This window comes from Choristoneura fumiferana, chromosome 2 (assembly GCF_025370935.1).
Source record: "Choristoneura fumiferana chromosome 2, NRCan_CFum_1, whole genome shotgun sequence".
Lineage (NCBI taxonomy): Eukaryota > Metazoa > Arthropoda > Insecta > Lepidoptera > Tortricidae > Choristoneura > Choristoneura fumiferana.
This window is the reverse complement of record NC_133473.1, coordinates 2,191,424-2,209,001: the sequence shown is the minus strand read 5'-3', so window position 1 is coordinate 2,209,001 and position 17,578 is coordinate 2,191,424. Positions and strand designations below refer to the sequence as shown.

At 37.1% G+C, this 17,578-nt stretch overlaps 1 protein-coding gene across 1 annotated transcript; it reads right to left on the bottom strand.

Annotated features, from left to right (window-relative positions):
- Positions 1-4,915: 4,915 nt before the first annotated feature.
- LOC141445633 (hepatocyte nuclear factor 3-beta-like) lies at positions 4,916-17,054 on the bottom strand. The gene is made up of 4 exons (XM_074111487.1): positions 16,761-17,054; positions 8,641-8,866; positions 7,646-7,721; positions 4,916-6,189 (listed from the first exon to the last, which is right to left on the bottom strand). Exons 1-4 carry the CDS (start codon positions 17,048-17,050, stop codon positions 6,125-6,127), a joined length of 657 nt encoding a protein of 218 aa, XP_073967588.1. The 5' UTR covers positions 17,051-17,054; the 3' UTR covers positions 4,916-6,124.
- Between the last annotated feature and the right edge of the window lie 524 nt (positions 17,055-17,578).

Sequence of the window (17,578 nt, the reverse complement as noted above, 5' to 3'; positions counted from 1 at the left end):
CTATCCGGTCGCCAAAATAGACTCCATACGGCATGAACTGCCAAACCACTCTAATTTCACTTCGGCCAACGTTATTTTATACAATTTGAGACCGCGAATCTAACATCATAACCCAGGCCCCGTCCCGCAAGTCATTTACAATAAAAAAGAGACCCGCGACATTGTTATTTTCAATAAGCCTACACGGTGATGAAAAAAGTTTTTATTACATGGAGGGATACGGAAAAAACGCCCGCAGTGTTTTGTGAAATTTTAACTTGTATTTACTGGAAGATTTAAATATGAAGTTATCTAACAACTTTTAGGCACTCGCTCTTATATCTCCTCCGAACAACAAAATTACATGAATTCTGCAACAAGCCTGTGAAACAATTCAATTGTATGTGTAGTTTCCAATGGAGACGTTCTTGACAGGTGAAATATCGCTAAATGGGGTTGGTATCGAGAGATTCGTTTGACATTACGGTATTGCTTGTGATTGGCTCATTTATTTATTCACAATAAATATAGTGACGTACCTAAATGTCGAAATTGTCTAACGTACTTCACTAGACTAGCGCCTGTCGTTTGTTGACTGTAACCGATAGCGTATTAGGCAAAGCTCTGTGCAGAGGGCGACACAAGCGCAAACCTCCATGACAACGTGAGTTCTCTTTATATTTTATCGCCATGACAGATCATGACCAAAGAGTATTAGTACCCTTAGAAATCATGATATATTTATTAGTAACAAAATAACATGATATTTACATCGATAGTAACGATAGAGCTATATTTTTAAAAAAAATATTGCAATAAGTAATATGATTTATGGCATTTAAGACACTCAAAAAACTGTTTGTTCATTTTAGTGCCAGTGTTGCACTCTGACGGCAGAAAATTGCAGTAATATTTCCTACTGGCGGAACCATCCATTGTTTCCATCGAGCTATGTTTTTTCTAAAACTTGAATTGATACTAGCGCCGATTAGCTTATCACAGAGACCCTCATTCGTACTAAACTAAGACCACATAGGAACTACATCTCAACACCTCTAATTCTATAAAGAGCACTGTGCCCAGCAGTGGGGCCTATTATAGGCTGGGATTGATGATGATTTGAACTGGGTTTAAGATTATCGTAAACAAATACTTGCGGTACTTATACGGCAGAAGTTCTAACAATAGAATCTAAAGCCTTTATCACTTCGACCCTAATTACTCCAATATTCTGAAGAACAAATACTTCCCATAAAGCATCCACACCTAACATAACACCTTCACAATAGAATTCTCACAGGATCCCATAAGCCGAACCTACATGAGAAGGCCATACGACTTAGAGCTGTAATTTACCGCCACGGGTAATAGATGGCGCCACGCCCACAAGGCAATGCCACTAACGGTCATAAAACAAGGGGATTCCAACTTTGAAAATGTTTTGTGAGAAGATTTTGAATTATAGTCACTTTGTAGGTGTGATTTATCGACAGTGAGCCCGTAGTTCTGTACTTAATTTAGAGCTTTTATGGATTATAAAAATGTACCTCTTTGTGAAGAACATAATTTACAATGACATAACATTCTTCTACGCCCTACGCCTTAAAAATTTGACATTATGTACAGTCAATGAACAAAAATGTACGTTACCAAGACGTCAAGAATATAGATTTGGCGTTGTGGCTGTGGTGTATTTATGTCCTCGACTGTACTATGAAAACTTGGACAACCGTTAAACCACAGCGTTAAGCCGAGTTTAGACTTGCAAGAAAAATAGCGCAAGTTACATTACATTGCGAGGCCGTAAAGTCAATCGAGCGCCGCAATGTAATGCAACTTGCACGATTTTTCTTGCAAGTCTAAATTCGGCTTTAAACATTTTGTGTTGTGTCGTACTGTATTAAAATATATAAAATAAAACGCATACATAATCAAACCATAAAATACTTGACATTTCAGGCGAGTCTTTGAAGCGACGGCCATACCGCCGAGTCGCGAGAAAAGATTTTTAATGCAAAAATTTATCGCTTCTGTGCCAAGCGACAATTTTTTCATACTAATGATGCTCCCACATTGGCTGTTATAAATGTTATATAACGATATAAAACATGATAACACTGTCTAACACTTTATCACTTTTGTTACAACTTGTTAGATGCCAAGTTTCTTGCGGCGCATTCTTCTTGGCAATGATGGTCTTTCCGAAAGCGCTGGTAGTTTAAAAAAATGACGTGTAAAAGTGCCTATTGCGGCCTATTTACTGAATAAATCATTTGAATTTGAATTTGAATTTGATGTTTTTTTAAACGGTTTGACATTGGTATAAAAATATTATAAACAACCATATTATAAAAATTGCATTTGCAAATTTGTTGAACAACATTTTAAAAGATATAACATGATAATAAATGTATAACATTTGTTACAAGTTGTTATACAATGTTATAATAACCTAACCCAACCAACAAAGAGTTGGAAAACCCCCGATTTTGTCACTTCAAGTTCAATATCTCAAAAACGGCTAAACCGATTTTGATGAAACTTGTCTAAAACCATCCCTAGAAAACCTGCTTTCAAATAAAAAAACCCATTCAAATCGGTCTATCCTTTTAAGAGCTACGTTGCCACATAGCGGTCATACTTCCTACACCCCTCTTTTTGCGTCGGGGGTTTAAAGAAGTCCTTGTGACATCGCATTGCTTGACAAGGGAATTTATTATGACACTTACTGTGATTACGTTCTACGGTGGATTGGGAATCAAATGGTTCGACTAACACTCAGGAATCTCGATTAAATCAAAGATAATATCTCACTTCAATTCTATTTATTGTAAAAAAACACCATCTTAGTTACATCTACTTAACACCAGCCTTAAATACTCAAGATTACAGACGAAAATACACTAAATTCCAGTCGGCTAAGTTCCCAAGAACTTTTATGAACATCCACTTGTAATTTTCTGGTTTTTCTTTACCAGCGTCATTGATGACGAAAATGAAAATCTTTCCTACTACGCTGATAGGAAACGACAAGATACCAGAAAAAAGGCAAAAATAGGAAACATGCATTGAACCACTACCCTTCTCGAACTGAACAACATACTGTCACCGGCAGTGGTGGGACAAAAATCTTAACACGTTGCCTGCCATGGTATCACCGGTGGGATGAAAAGCTAACTTTTCAGGGAACTAGAGTCAAACTGAATCATCGACATCCATGTATAGACTGCATGTTTCTTACATCAAAACGGCGCAAAAAATTTGTTCACAGCGCGGATTTGTGAACCTTTCACTATAGTTTGTTGACGTCCGCGACAGGGGTTGTGTCAAAGTAATATTGATGATTGATGCGCCGCGCGTTTTGTTCCAAACAGCCAGTCTAGTGCCGTAAGGTACAATGCTAGTTTGTCGAGAATACTCTTTAGTATTACATTTGTAATTTACCACGAGCTTTGCGGTGAAGAAAAACATCGTGACGGAACCTGCACAAAACTGCGAAGCAATTCAATGGTGCGTGTGAAGTTCCCAATCCGCATTGGGCCCGCGTGGGAACTATGGCCCAAGCCCTCTTGTTCTGAGAGGAGGCCTGTGCCCAGCAGGGGGACGTATATAGGCTGGGATGGATGGATGGATGGACTCTTTAGTATTTACAAAAAGTAAACTATTTCTATTTTCGATTAAAAATTGGGGAGGCGTTTGTCCAACAGTAGTATCCTGCGGCTGATTTGATGATGAACTATAAATAACCCCCCAAAAAACGAGCTTTTCATATCCCACCTAAGTTGTGATGCTCATTGCCACACAAAGAGTTAAATAAATTACGTGATCCCACGGTCACGCTTATGGCAGACAACGTGTTAAAATGAAAACTGTTTTTCTGATTTATTGTTTGAGAAAATCATAAGGAGACAATTTCTGGTGAATCGAACATCAATTTTTTTTTCATACAGTGACCATGATATAGCAACACTGATAGTCATTTTTAAGTCATCCGGACCAAAAGTATAAAATTATAACAGTTATAGTTACTACACTACAAACTATCTACGAATACCTCAACAGAAACAAATAACTTTTGACGTATATAACTTAATTCATTACATTTAAATTTATGTTCGTAAAGTATGACTAGTTTTTGAATATTCGCTGTTAATTATATTAGACATTTTTTCTTCGAGATGTAGACAGCAATCTTGTTATTATGATATAGATAAATATGAGGGTAGACAGAAAATTCTAGAAAACCAAGAGAGAATGTCATTAGTCCCGGTTTGCACCGAAACCAGTGGCCAAATAGGTATGCTCACATGCGTAATAATGCGTATGGGTCAATTTCTGAAATACGAGTACTAGTATAATTATAATTTTCCAACAACACTTTCGCAACAATGTTGGAAACAATGCTGTGTTTCTGCGAGTGTATTGTATACAACTGCATGTTGCCACCTAGCGTGGAATAGTGAAAAGATAATTGACAGCTGTTGTAAAAAAAATGCAATCGTCACCCAATAGGATATCTCTAAATTTTAGTCTAAAATAAATGCATTGTAAGATGAACTCCACGCGAAAGCTTTATATTTTACACAAGCTACACAACTGAATAAATAGCAAATTAAATACAAAGTATACTTGGTTGAGACATGGATGCACAGTAAACAAAAAAAGAGACAATGGGAATCGAAAGGTAATCAGCAATCCCCGTGCTATAACTACAACTACAAATTTACGTTTCCTATGATACATATCTCAGTTGCTTAGTTACTGCTATTCATCATCATCATCATGTCGCAGCCGAAAGACGTCACATTCTATGGACACCGCTCCCCCAAGAGATCTCCACTCAGAGCGGTCTTGTGCTTTTCGCATCCACCGCGTTTCCGCGATCTGTAACCAATGACGTCGTGTCCATCTTGAAATAGGCCTAAACCGAGACAACTCGTCTCTAGTTTGTATTACAATAAGTAAAATGTTTAAAACCCTTGAATGTACCAAATCTGGCAGCTGAAGTTTGTTTACATTTAGTTAAATACCTATCCAAACCAAGTATAACTAGCTATCGGTTGCTACTCGAAATTCAAATTCAATTTTCCAACAAAACTGAAGAAACTATGCTCAGACTATTTATTCAGTTATTTATGATATGTCTTTTATGAGCAGCGTGTCTAATGAGGGCTATCGCGTGTGAATTCTCCACTAGAGGCGCTAGTGTAGCGTGAGGTCTCCGAAATGTCAAATCTCATAGTTTTTGGGTGAGCTACGCGGGTTTATTTATAATTAGAATAAATTTGTGAATATTTTGCAATATCTGAAATTAATTATGGCAAATATGCGTTCCGGGGCAATGAATGTCTGTGTTTTGAGACAGTTTTGTCTTTCGGAAACCTTTGTCCTCCCTTTTTTCCGAACAAAACGGGGACTATGCAACACTGTGGCATGCTCGATATTTTTATGGTACGGTTTTAAGGTGTATTAAATATGATTTTAATCTAAACTTTGTTTTCACGCCCGTAATAACAGACTTTGAAAGCCATACTTAAAAACCTCACGCTACAGTGCGCCATCTAGTGAGACAAAAAACGATAGCCCTCATTGACATGCCATTTCCTCCCGTTTGCCTTGTGTTGCGTTTGCCATTTCTTCAATTTCGTCAGTCTACCGGTGGACGCAAGTTAGATGCGTCGAAATATCCGAAGCTCATTAAAGGTGATTGTGGTCTACATCCCGTATGACTAGGTTTGATTGCTATTGAACTTTTATCTACAAAGTTCACAGACCTGGGCCGTATTTTATAACAAGGTATAAACTAATAACACCGCTATTAACACGTTCCGTGGCTAAGTGTCATCAGTGATAGAGGCACGGCTTCTTGCGAAGAGTCACTAATGGCTCTGAATGCCACACTGTGGGATCACGTCACGTCCGCGATTGACCTAACCCAATTGACTACTTAAGGTACAAAAATCTCAAATTAAAATACCATTTTCCATTTTGATATTTAACTAAAAAATTTCAACAGATCCTATAGACAATTAGCCACACCTCAGTCCTGAGTAGTCAAACTCACCGCTTGAAACAATTTTTTTGTGAAATTGTTTTTTACATAAAATTCAAAATATATTTTGTGCATTGTTCTTGATGTATCCCGTTAATCCGCAGTTATCAGTCCACATTCACGCACTACCTGCTCGGTAGACACAGGGTTGAGAAACACTGAAAAAACAAACAGAATTTTAAATTTCAGGTCGAATTTAGTAAATTTCCTGTATTTCAATCACTCTTCAGGCCCCAATTCCACCCACATGACAATTGACAGTGACATAATATGTCGAGTGACAATCAATTATTGTAAGTATGATGAATATGATGATTATGTTGTGAAAGAAGAAATATTTTTCCTAGTAGATATTTGTTTGTAGATTTGTCGATAAAATCTTGACATGACATTAAAGCTGTGTCAGGTTTGCGTTACAAATTTAGAAAATAGTCCGTCCCTCTCACTCTTGTATTAAATAATGCAAGCGTCAACGAGACGGCAGGATTCGAATTTGCACTTCGTAGTATAGAGACCAGATCTAATGGCACTGACGCTAGCGAAGTGGCAGGTGAAGTAAAGCTGGAAATATAATCCCAAACTGTTGAACATGCAGACAAGTTTGATGTGCATCGACACTTTTGGTTCAATAGACTTTAGCTACGTCCAATAAACTGTCACCGCCATTTCAGCATTCAATTTGAAAAAAATCAAACAAAAACTTCACTTTCAATGAACTCATTTAATTTTAGCCAACTTTACTTATGCATTTTAAAATTGTCAACAGGTATAATTAATCAAAGGGCATCGCAAAGCTTTACAAATTTAGACACGGGCTTTCTGGATTTAGTTTTTTTTTATTCGACTGGATGGCAAACGAGCAAGAGTTAGAGTCCGTGTACTGTCATCATCATTATAACAGAAGCCAGAAGACCACTGTTGGACAAATAATAGTTCTGTGGCCCGTTTCACGAAGCTGCAAGTTACAATTTACTAGCGGTAGTTCCTTTTCAATGCATATTGTTAAACAAAGACTACCGCTTGTAAATTGTAGCTTAAAAAACTTTAAAATTAAACTGAAACTATTCGAAATATTCACATTTACAAAATAAACTTTAAATAAGACACAATCTGGTTGAATTTAAAAATGAGAAAATTTCTAATTATTTCAGTTTCATTTTAAAGCTGTGCGACTTGTAGCTTCACGAAATATGGCACTGGTCAACTAATTGCCATTTTATGTTTTATAATAAGTTTGGTAGGTTTCGGTTTATAGCTGACTTTACTTTTTGTTGATTGTACTTGCACTGCCACCCAACTTACTTGTATAACAATTTTTGCGTCAAGTAGAAGCGGGTCAAAATGAACTTAGGTAGATTTTGATTTTCTTTTGAATTAGTTTTTTTTTTTACCCAACAACCAACAAACAGGGCAAGTTAAACAAAATCTTGTAAAATGTAACAAGCTGACGCTTCATCTCAAAATCAATCCTACGATTCAAAAGCCTTTTTCATGACCCTGAAAACGTACCCACACTTTCCTGGCAAGCCTTTTTAAAGATGGCTGCCAGGTACATCGGCCTCCAATGAGGCCGCATGTTCATGACGGCAATAAATAAGACTTAAAAAAACTCACTTGTACTACCCGAGAATAAATCTTGATCGGGAAGGATACTGGCCGCTGCGATCGCCGCCTCATCCAGGACTATGACCTGAAATTAAAAAGAAAAAATCATAGAAAGCCATTTTTAAATTTAGAGCTTTCGAGGCAGTTTGCGAAATGACCATCGCCAAAGCACGTTTTGTTATGAATTTGGAATTGGATGCATTCTGGGTACAAATGGAAAGTTCTGCTGAATGCGCCTTTTAGAGATAAAGGTTGAGTATTTGTTGAATACTAGTTGTTTCCCGAAACTCGTTCTCCGAATAATTTGTTTGTCGCTTACTATGCAATTTTTCGGGATAGAAAGTATTCTATTTTCTTTCAAGTGCCTTATTCTATCTCTCTCTACTAAATTTCACCTAAACCGATTCCGCTAACCAAGCGTGAAAAAGTTAACACACAGACAGTTACTTCCTCATATATTTGATACAACGTTACAAATTAATGATAGTTTTAACTTTTTGGTACAGCGCACTATTTTCACACATGATTAAATGCGCACTTCGATTAGAAATCAGACGTATAGAATTAAATCATCACATTAAATTGAAATCCACGTCACATTATCATAATTGTTGGAAAAGCAAAATGCAATGTAATTTTAAAATGCGATTAATCAGATTCAGCAAATTTTCTATGTGTGTGTATGCGCTAAGAGACTAAGAAAAATTAAAAATATGATCGTATCGTTCCGAAACTACCAGCGGTACCTTTTAAACAAAACAATACCCAGAACCTTGCCTTGAGGCATTCAACGACATGTTTCTCATCTTTATTTCCTCTTGTTCTATCATTTATAACAACTGTATCATCATTTCCAGCAGATCCAATTGGTCCTTGACCCTTTCATAAAGTAAAGGTTGACCGAATTATTGCGAATATAATTCGCAATTATTGTCCCAACGCTGATCGTGGGTCTCGTAGCCAGTAACCGTACCTTATAAACAAAGTAAGACACAAAACCTCACCTTGGGGCATTCAATGATGTGTGCCTCATGTATTTCCTCTTCTTCCCCTACAATTATCTGGGTTCTCATAGGCAGCAGATCTAATGCATTGGCAGCTAGGGACCAGAGGTGGCCGGCGCCTTGCGGAGCCCGCGCCCCCTTCCTGAAGTGGGGGTTGATCGAGAGATTGTGGCGGACGGAATTCTTCCAGCGCTCGTCGTTAGCCTTGTAGTAGGGGAAACGGTCACTGTTAGAGAAATGAAAAAAAGTCAAAATCAGTGATTTGCAAGTTTGACAATCTTTAGAACTATGCTCAAGGAACACTGCCTGTCATTAGAGCTTATATTAGACATGGGTAATCTCGACCCCGACAAGGGATCTGTACCGAATCCGCTTATCGATTCCGACACCTTTATTGACTCCGGTTCTTTCGAGCGATTAGTTTGTCTATGGCCGATCCGGCTCGGTTCGGTACCGAGGTACTGAAGTACCGATTCATCCTAATGACTCTTTTGAATCTGTGAGTCACTTCGGATATACTTGCTACTGGCGAACCGGCTCCAGGGAGCGGCTCTGAAATTGGTATCATGCTATCCCTCTTCCTATCTAATAAATGCTGTTAGCGTGAGCGGGACGTCACATATCCGATCCGATCCGAAGTGATTGAACGAAAGTGAAGTGAGTGCTGAATCGCTGATCGCGAGTCGCTCGATCCAATAGGTTGATCGGAGTTAGTAACTCCTCGGAGTGGATAAGATTTGAAAGGAGTCAATAAGGGATTCGGATCCACTTAAGGATCTGACTCTTTTGAATCTTCAGATCCAGATTTACCCATCTCTAGCTTAGCTTTTAGATACTAACAATCTAGCTTCGTGATATATTTATGCGGCTACGGATGATATACGCCGTAGTGAATGTTTTCTCTGTCCATTGTGTGGCCGAGACGGTCGCAACGTAGTCGCAACACAGTGGTTACTTGGCAACATACGGAATAAACAGTGAAACTCTCACCGGGTTTACTAATGTTTCGGCGAATAACGTTTGGCAACCTGTTTCATTTCGCAACTTTTGATTTCCCAACTGTTTAATATTTCTGAAACTGTAAATATTTCAGGATTTTTATAAAACTAACCTAACCTAACCTAAAGGGTTCTACACGATGGCCCTGAAATAAATCCTGAAATATTTACAGTTTTAGAGTTTGCGAAATGAAAAGTTGCGAAATGAAACAGGTTGCCATACGTTACGTTGCGAAAAGGCAGTACTCGCTCTCACCGTCATCTTTTACGCGTAATCGCGCCTGCCTTGTTAGGGTGCGCTTCAATTGAAATGGGAATGTACAAAATTAACCAATTTTTACATTAGTTGAGATCCCCGTCACATTATCACATTATAATGGGGAGGGGGGCGAGACGTGGGGTCCAGCTAATGTTATTACTGTTATTAGTAGATTCGGTGAGTGCGGTTAGTGTACGGCCAAATATTTGTAAACCCAGAATGTACGACATTGATAGTAAAACACGTCCTGAGGGTACAAATTATTAAGTCATAGATTATTGCCGTTCATTAAAGACTGACAATTCGTCAGTCGATCGTACATCTGCACCCGAATCTGCACGTCACCGCTTTAGTGCAGGGCTTTAGAAACTCGAAACTCGAAGTTCGTATCGTACCGTCTCTCTCGCTCTCGTATTAAATAGTATAAGTGTCAGACAGAGGGCCGCACGACACGAACTTCGAGTTTCGAGTTTCGTAGTAGCTCTGCTGATATTAAAGTAAATTAATTTATCTGATTTATAATTTCAATGCCAATGTCTATACTGCCACATTACTACCTTCTGCAAAGAGTATCCTTCCTTAGGTTTTTGTCTAAAATCTACTACTTAATACAAGTAAAATAAAAAATAAGAATTTTCTTAAATCCATGATGCTTTGTCCGTTGAAGGCAACTTTTCTTATTTCCAATCGTAAGTAAACTTTTCAATATGTTACGGTTTTCTTTAAATTACTACCCGTGTTCCGTGGAGAATACCGTCCGTTCAGAGAAGTTTGAGGATGTGGCTCACACCATTATTATCTTTTTATATTGGGAACACTTCTTATTTATTGTAAATATGTATTATTTATGTATCGTATTTGTTAAAAATTGTATTTTGAACATGAAACTATCGTGAAATTCACTCATATTAAATTAAATCAGTCGCGCGAACAGAACGGTGGCGCGCAGTGCGCGTGTTGCAGCAGCCGATCGCATCGCATTTCGTCACAGTATAAAAAGTTTTGGGAAACTTGTTATACTGTGGCTTCGTGAAGATTGGCTATGAATTAGCCCGAAACATATCAAGCTACACTCAATTTAAGATGTGAGTTATCTGGATTAATTTAATTAAAGAAAACCGGCCAATAGCGTGTCGGTCACGCCCGAAACAGGGTTCCGTAGCCATTACGAAAAAAAAGTAATATTTTTCTAAGGATTCCGTATGTTGTACGGAATATTTCAAGTTTACGTATATTTTATACCTTATGCAGCTATTTACTCTTAAACTACTAATAATTCTCAAGAAAACTTAACCGTTATAGTTTTTCTTGTAAGTTTGATATATTTACTACCATCCTGAATTTTTTCAAATTTTTACACGTACCGATTTAGATTTTAGAGGGGGAGACGCTCGATTTTAATGAAAATTTGCACGTTAAAGTTGAATAATTTTCAAACTAATCACTGAATCGAAAAATCGTTTTAGCAAACCTTAATGATTTAAAAAGACCTATCCAACGATATCCCACACTACAAGATTGGATGAGAAAAAAAATCGCCCCCACATTACGTCTATGGGAGGTAATCTAAAAAAATTTTTTTTTTAATTTTTAAATATACTATTTTGTCGGCATAGTTTATGGCTACGGAACCTAAAAATGACAATTACGATTCATTCTTTATTTTTTTACAATATGGGGTTTACCTACATGCTACCTAATACTTATTTTGCTTAACACAAAACTGATTATTTCTTGGACCCCTTGCTTGATAAAGCAACAAAACAGCGACTTTCGGAACAAAGTCCCCAAACCGAGGGTTAATATAACCCGCCTTTTACATCTATTTTTCTACATCGTAGGTAAATCCGGAGCCTTATGAACCCTCAAGCACGATGACAACAAAGCAGACGCACGCATGCCGGCGCCTGGCACCGTTGCCGCATCGATTACCCGCCAAGCGGAACCGAATAACGCTTATAACAGGAAATTGGTACAAATATGCTAATATCCGAGGAGAATGATTTTACTTAACAAAAACTGTCGCTGGTTTTATCCGGTGACTTTCTCCCGTAGAGGAATAAAAGGAGAATGGGCAAATTGACCAATCGGCGGCCACTGATTAAATTAGTTTCATATGAAAGCCCTGATTGAAACACAAGTCAAGATTGTTTATTTCAAATGTAAATAAGTTTTTCATAAACATTTTTAATGCAAGCCTTTTTTGCTGACTGTACTTATAACGTCAATGATAAAGAGGTTGCAATGTGCATTATCTCTTTTGCGACTAAATTACCTTGTATGGGTACACCATATCCTTTATTTTTCCATTGTCTAGTATAAAGTACCAACTGGATTATTGTGAAAAAAATATAATTATATTGTAGGCCTTGATATAAGCAATTACCTTACAAAAAACTGTTGGTGTCGCTCTTCTAGAAAGCAAGAAAAAAAATTATTACATTATTGGTGGAAACGCTGCGTAATGGGGAATTGGGGAGGCCTTCTTAACAGTGAATGTCTTTTGATTGATGATGATGATTATACCTGTGGTATAATTTAAAGTGACTCCTATCTTGTAAACACAAAATCTGGTTTTATACTGCAAAGTTCGAAATTTTAAGTTAGTCAAAGTCAAGTCAAAGTCAAAGTCAAAGTCAAAATATCTTTATTCAATTTAGGCTATAACAAGCACTTATGAATGTCAAAAAAATCTACCACCGGTTCGGAAAAACCTCTGTTGAGAAGAATCCGGCAAGAAACTCAACGAGGTATATTTTTTTTAAACAGATTTACAAGTGTCGTGCCATCCCGCCCACGCTTATAGTATTCAAGAGCAGAGTGAGAGGGACGATACAATACGAGCTCGGAATTTTGAAGTAGAGCCCATGTTTCAATGAAACATACACCTGTGGGTATTAATCACCCCGCTTGGCCACCGTTTGCCCCTCACTTATCAACGACATGCAGGTCACGTGTGGGGGAGACGGTCAAATTTGTTTATGGTTTTTGTTTATCCTCCTGAGTCCTGACATTTTTTAACAAACTTAGCGTTTAAGACCTAGACGTGGTTGACCTGCTTTGTTATACATACATACATACATCCCTGTGATACATACATCCCTGTATTTTTATTATTATTATTTTTTTGTATTTTTTTTCTTTAATTGTATAATATAGTTTTTAAGTATTTTATTTGTAATTATATTTTTATGAAAAAATGACTTTCTGCCAAGTTTCTTGCGGCGCATTCTTCTTGGCAATGATGGTCTTTCCGAAAGCGCTGGTAGTTTAAAAAAAATGACGTGTAAAAGTGCCCATTGCGGCCTATTTACTGAATAAATCATTTGAATTTTGAATTTGAATTTGAATTTTTTGAATTTGAATTTTGAATTTGTTGTTTTGGATATTATTTCAAAATTCTTAGAATTCTTTATTCAATGAACAATTTGTACTTCATAAAGTACATTCGTTTGCAGGTGGTAGTGGTAGAACCTTGTGCAAGGTCCGCCCGGATTGCTACCACCATCTTGCTCGCTAATCCTGCCGTCAAGCGTGGAGAGTAAGACAGCCGGTGAAATTACTGGCGCGTGAGGTATCCCTTATCTTAGGCCTCTAGGATGGCAATGCGTCTGCAATACCCCTGGTGCTGATCTCTTACCATCAGGAGACCCACTTGCTCGTTTGCCATCCAGACGTATAAAAAAAAACGGCCGTTATTCTTAGTTCTTAGTGTTAATTAGTCCTTTATAAAGTACGCGAGGACTTAGAAGGTTATAAGAACTATAAAGAACGATGAAATTTAATCTGGAAGACGCTGAATTCAGTAGCAAATCTGTTCGAAAGAACAAAAAGTTTTTTTAAGAACTTCATAGATTTTTTGCTAACTGTTCGTATTTTTTATTGGCTATAATTATTTGGGTCTTCTTTTAAACGTACTAAAATATCATAGATTTGTGACATAGATAGGTATATTTTGTGTTATGTCAAAAACACATGCCATTGAGAGTACCTAATAATAAATAATACATTTAAAATTTGATGTTAAAAAGAAAAAAACAGGCAAGCGCACGTTGGGTGCAAAGTTTTCGAATAGAGACGGCGGATCGGCAAGCGCTGCGTAGGAGGTTCTGTTCTTGTAGAATAAAATAGAATAGGTACTTACGCGGCTTGCCTCTTATTAGACATCTATGGTTATTGGTTATCCAATCCTATTAATATTATCAATGTGAAAGTTTGTGAGTGAGTGAGTGAGTGAGTATGTTTGTTTCTTCACGCTAAAACGGCTGAACGGATTTAGAAGAAGTTTGGTAAAAAGTGAGTTTATAACCTGGATTAAAACAGGATACTTTTTATTCCGATATTCCCACGGGATAGGGATAAAATTTTGAAACAACAACCGCTGGGCTTAGAGTCATGAAATTTGGTATGTAGATAGCTGGACATCTGGAATAAAACATAGCCTACTTTTTATTCCGATATTCCCACGGGATAGGGATAAAATCTTGAAACAACAACCAGGCTTAGAGTCATGAAATTTGACCATGATTGTTTTTAATGTAACGTCAATGAAAACAACGATTTAATTTTCGGGAATTCCCACGAGAATTTTTAAAAATCCCGGAATTTCAATTCAGCTGCTGGACCTGATGATTAGGTACGTGTGCGATGCCGCGGGTAAACACTTGTTAGAAATATGATTTCAATATCTGTACTATTAAAAGCTACTCATGCTTGACATGTAGTTAAGTATTAATAAAAGCCCCTCTTTTCGCTCGAATAACAATCTAAATCCAAATATTAAATCAGCCCGATAACGCACTTATCGGGTTATACTGTGATTATAATTGTAATATCGTGTCACGTCACGGCGATTACATGAGAATATGTGAGCAGCTTTATAGGGTAGGGCAGTTTGAAATAGAGTTCCGTAGCCATTACGACAAAAATTAAGTAACGTTTTTCTAAGGATTTCGTATTTTGTACGGAATATTCCAAGTTTAGGTATATTTTATGCCTTATGCTATTTACTCAAACTACTAATCATTCTCAAGAAAACATAACCGTTATAGTTTTCTTGTAAGTTTGATATATAATTACTACCATCCTGATTTTTTCAAATTTTTCCACCCATCGGTTTAGATTTTAGAGGGGATTTTGGAGGGGGGGGTCTTGATATAATGAAAATTTGCACTTTAAAGTTGAATATTTTGCAAACAAATCACTGAATCGAATAATCGTTTTATGAAAAGTTTTATATTTAAAATACCTATCCAACGATACCCCACACTACAAGATTAGATGAGAAAAAAAAACACCCCCACTTTACGTCTATGGGAGGTACAGTTCAATATTTTCAAGGTGATCAAAAATATCGATACATGAACCTAAAACCTTAATAATAAAGTGCATGTGCCGATATTTTTGACTACCTTGGCCGCTCCGAAATATCTGATGGCGACTGTACTCTCAAACAAATTTATTTTTTATTATTTATTGTACCATTTTGTCGGCATAGTTTACATTATATTCGTGCAAAATTACAGCTTTCTAGCATTGATAGTCCCTGAGCAAAGCCGCGGACGGACAGACAGACAGACAGACATGGCGAAACTAAAGGGTTGCGTTTTTGAAATTTTGGCTACGGAACCCTAAGAAGTGTGTGGGATCACTTTGTATTGGTTTGGTTAGGAGCTCGTTAGTTAATAATTTAATTTTAACTTTATACTTACATTCTCGTTGTAGCGGCAAATAAAGTATAAATTTCAGTGACATCAAGGCAGATCTAGAAGGAGATGGTGGGTCGACTTGGACACGTACAGTCGAACAAATTGAATCATGACCCACGGTGGAACCTTGTAATAATAAATTTTACAATGATTTCCTTGACAAAAGTATGAGATGTCAACATGACATTAGTAGCAGAGAGGTTCCACCCTGCACGGAAATAAAAGCTGTCTTAGATTAAGACAATAAGACAATAATATATACCCTTTGTCACGACAATAATATTTCGTGTAACTGACAAATTTAAATTATTTTAATTGACATTTATGTAAATTATAATGTGATGATATATTGAATGAATAAGTAAACTAAACTAAACTATAAAATAAATTTCTTATTGAATTTATCATAACGTAAACTTCTAGAAATGGAACAGTTAAAACTTTGGCACTATAAGCTAGACCAACTAGATTAACTTGAAGAATAATGTTAAACGGCACTTTCAATTTGGACTCTACAGTCATTTCAATTGAGCTTAAATTTAAATATAAATAAAATTAAATCTTTCAAGACTATCAAAATAACGTTTTACAGATTTTAATATAAAACTATGAAGTATTTGAAATAGCTCATTTATTTATTTAAAGAACTTTGAAAGTAACTAATGGAATTTATAGAGCTTTTCCAAACTTTTACAACATTTTGTTGGCAAATATTTAGTTACACGTGGCCACTGCTGGAAAAATAAAAAAACCTTGATTCACCACTTGTTAAACTCAATTTAGTGGTGTCGATATGGAACTGTCAAGTTCAAACCTAGTGTAACTAACTGACTAAGTCGAGGGATGAGGAAAGTTTTTGCTATATAATACGTCCATTTTTTCCAGCCATTCCGGTCGTTGATGTTGTACTGCTTTTAGATGGCAACGACGGGGCAATTTAGCATTGAAATTTTGAACGAATAAATAAATTGGCACAAAATATAAATTAATCTAAACATGTCAAATATCAAGGTTTGTAATGGAAAAAACTTCTAAAACAGCAAAATGCTAAATTCCTCTTCGACTTCATTAGACGTTTTTTTGTAATTTGTGTATTATTTTGAGAACCACTACTTTCTGATGTCGAAAAAGTAATGTCTATATGAAAACACTCACGAGATCCATTGGTATATCGCAGACACAGTCAGCTCGCCATTTTCCCTCAACGCCCGTTCTATGAGCTCAGGGTATGTGTACGGAGGCTTCCTCGAAGCAGGCGGAGGCTCTGGCAGCCTAGGTTCAATGACGTACGGCTCGTCATCAGGTACTTTCACGTTCACTATTTCATCTAACCTGAAGCTTAGCAACCAAGCCAAGCTAGCGCAGTCATTGTCATCGTCCGGCGGCGGTTTGATACATTTTTTACGCCGCCATTTTGATCTGTCAACGGTTCTGGTCACCGACATGTCTAAAGCCAAACGCTGCACTGAACGCTTTTGAATTTGGAACGCTTGCGATTCTTTGGTGCCAGTCCGCGCTATCGCGGTGGCTTGCGACGCAAGCTTTGCTTCATGCATGTGCACAGAGGTTATATCGGTGTGCGATATTGTTTGTATTTTCGGAACTGATTGTCTATCCCACACTAATATTATAAATGCGAAAGTGTGTGTGTTTGTATGTTTGTCAGTGTCATTCTTTCACGTCGAAACGGAGCGACGGATCGACGCGATTTTTGGCATAGAGATTTATCGGCCAGAGAGTAACATAGGCTACTTTTTATCCCGTAAAAATGCACAGTTCACGAGAGAACAGCGCGCGATAACCGAATTCTACGCGGGCAAAAGCTAGTAGAAAATAGAAAATTATGATATATAAAAAAAAAATATTAATTAATTAAATTAATTTGATTGCTTAGTAGCGACAATCTCTTGTCTGGGTGAGCAGTTGGTTCCGAAAGAGTGTGACGTCTCTCGATGAGAGCGGAACACAGATGT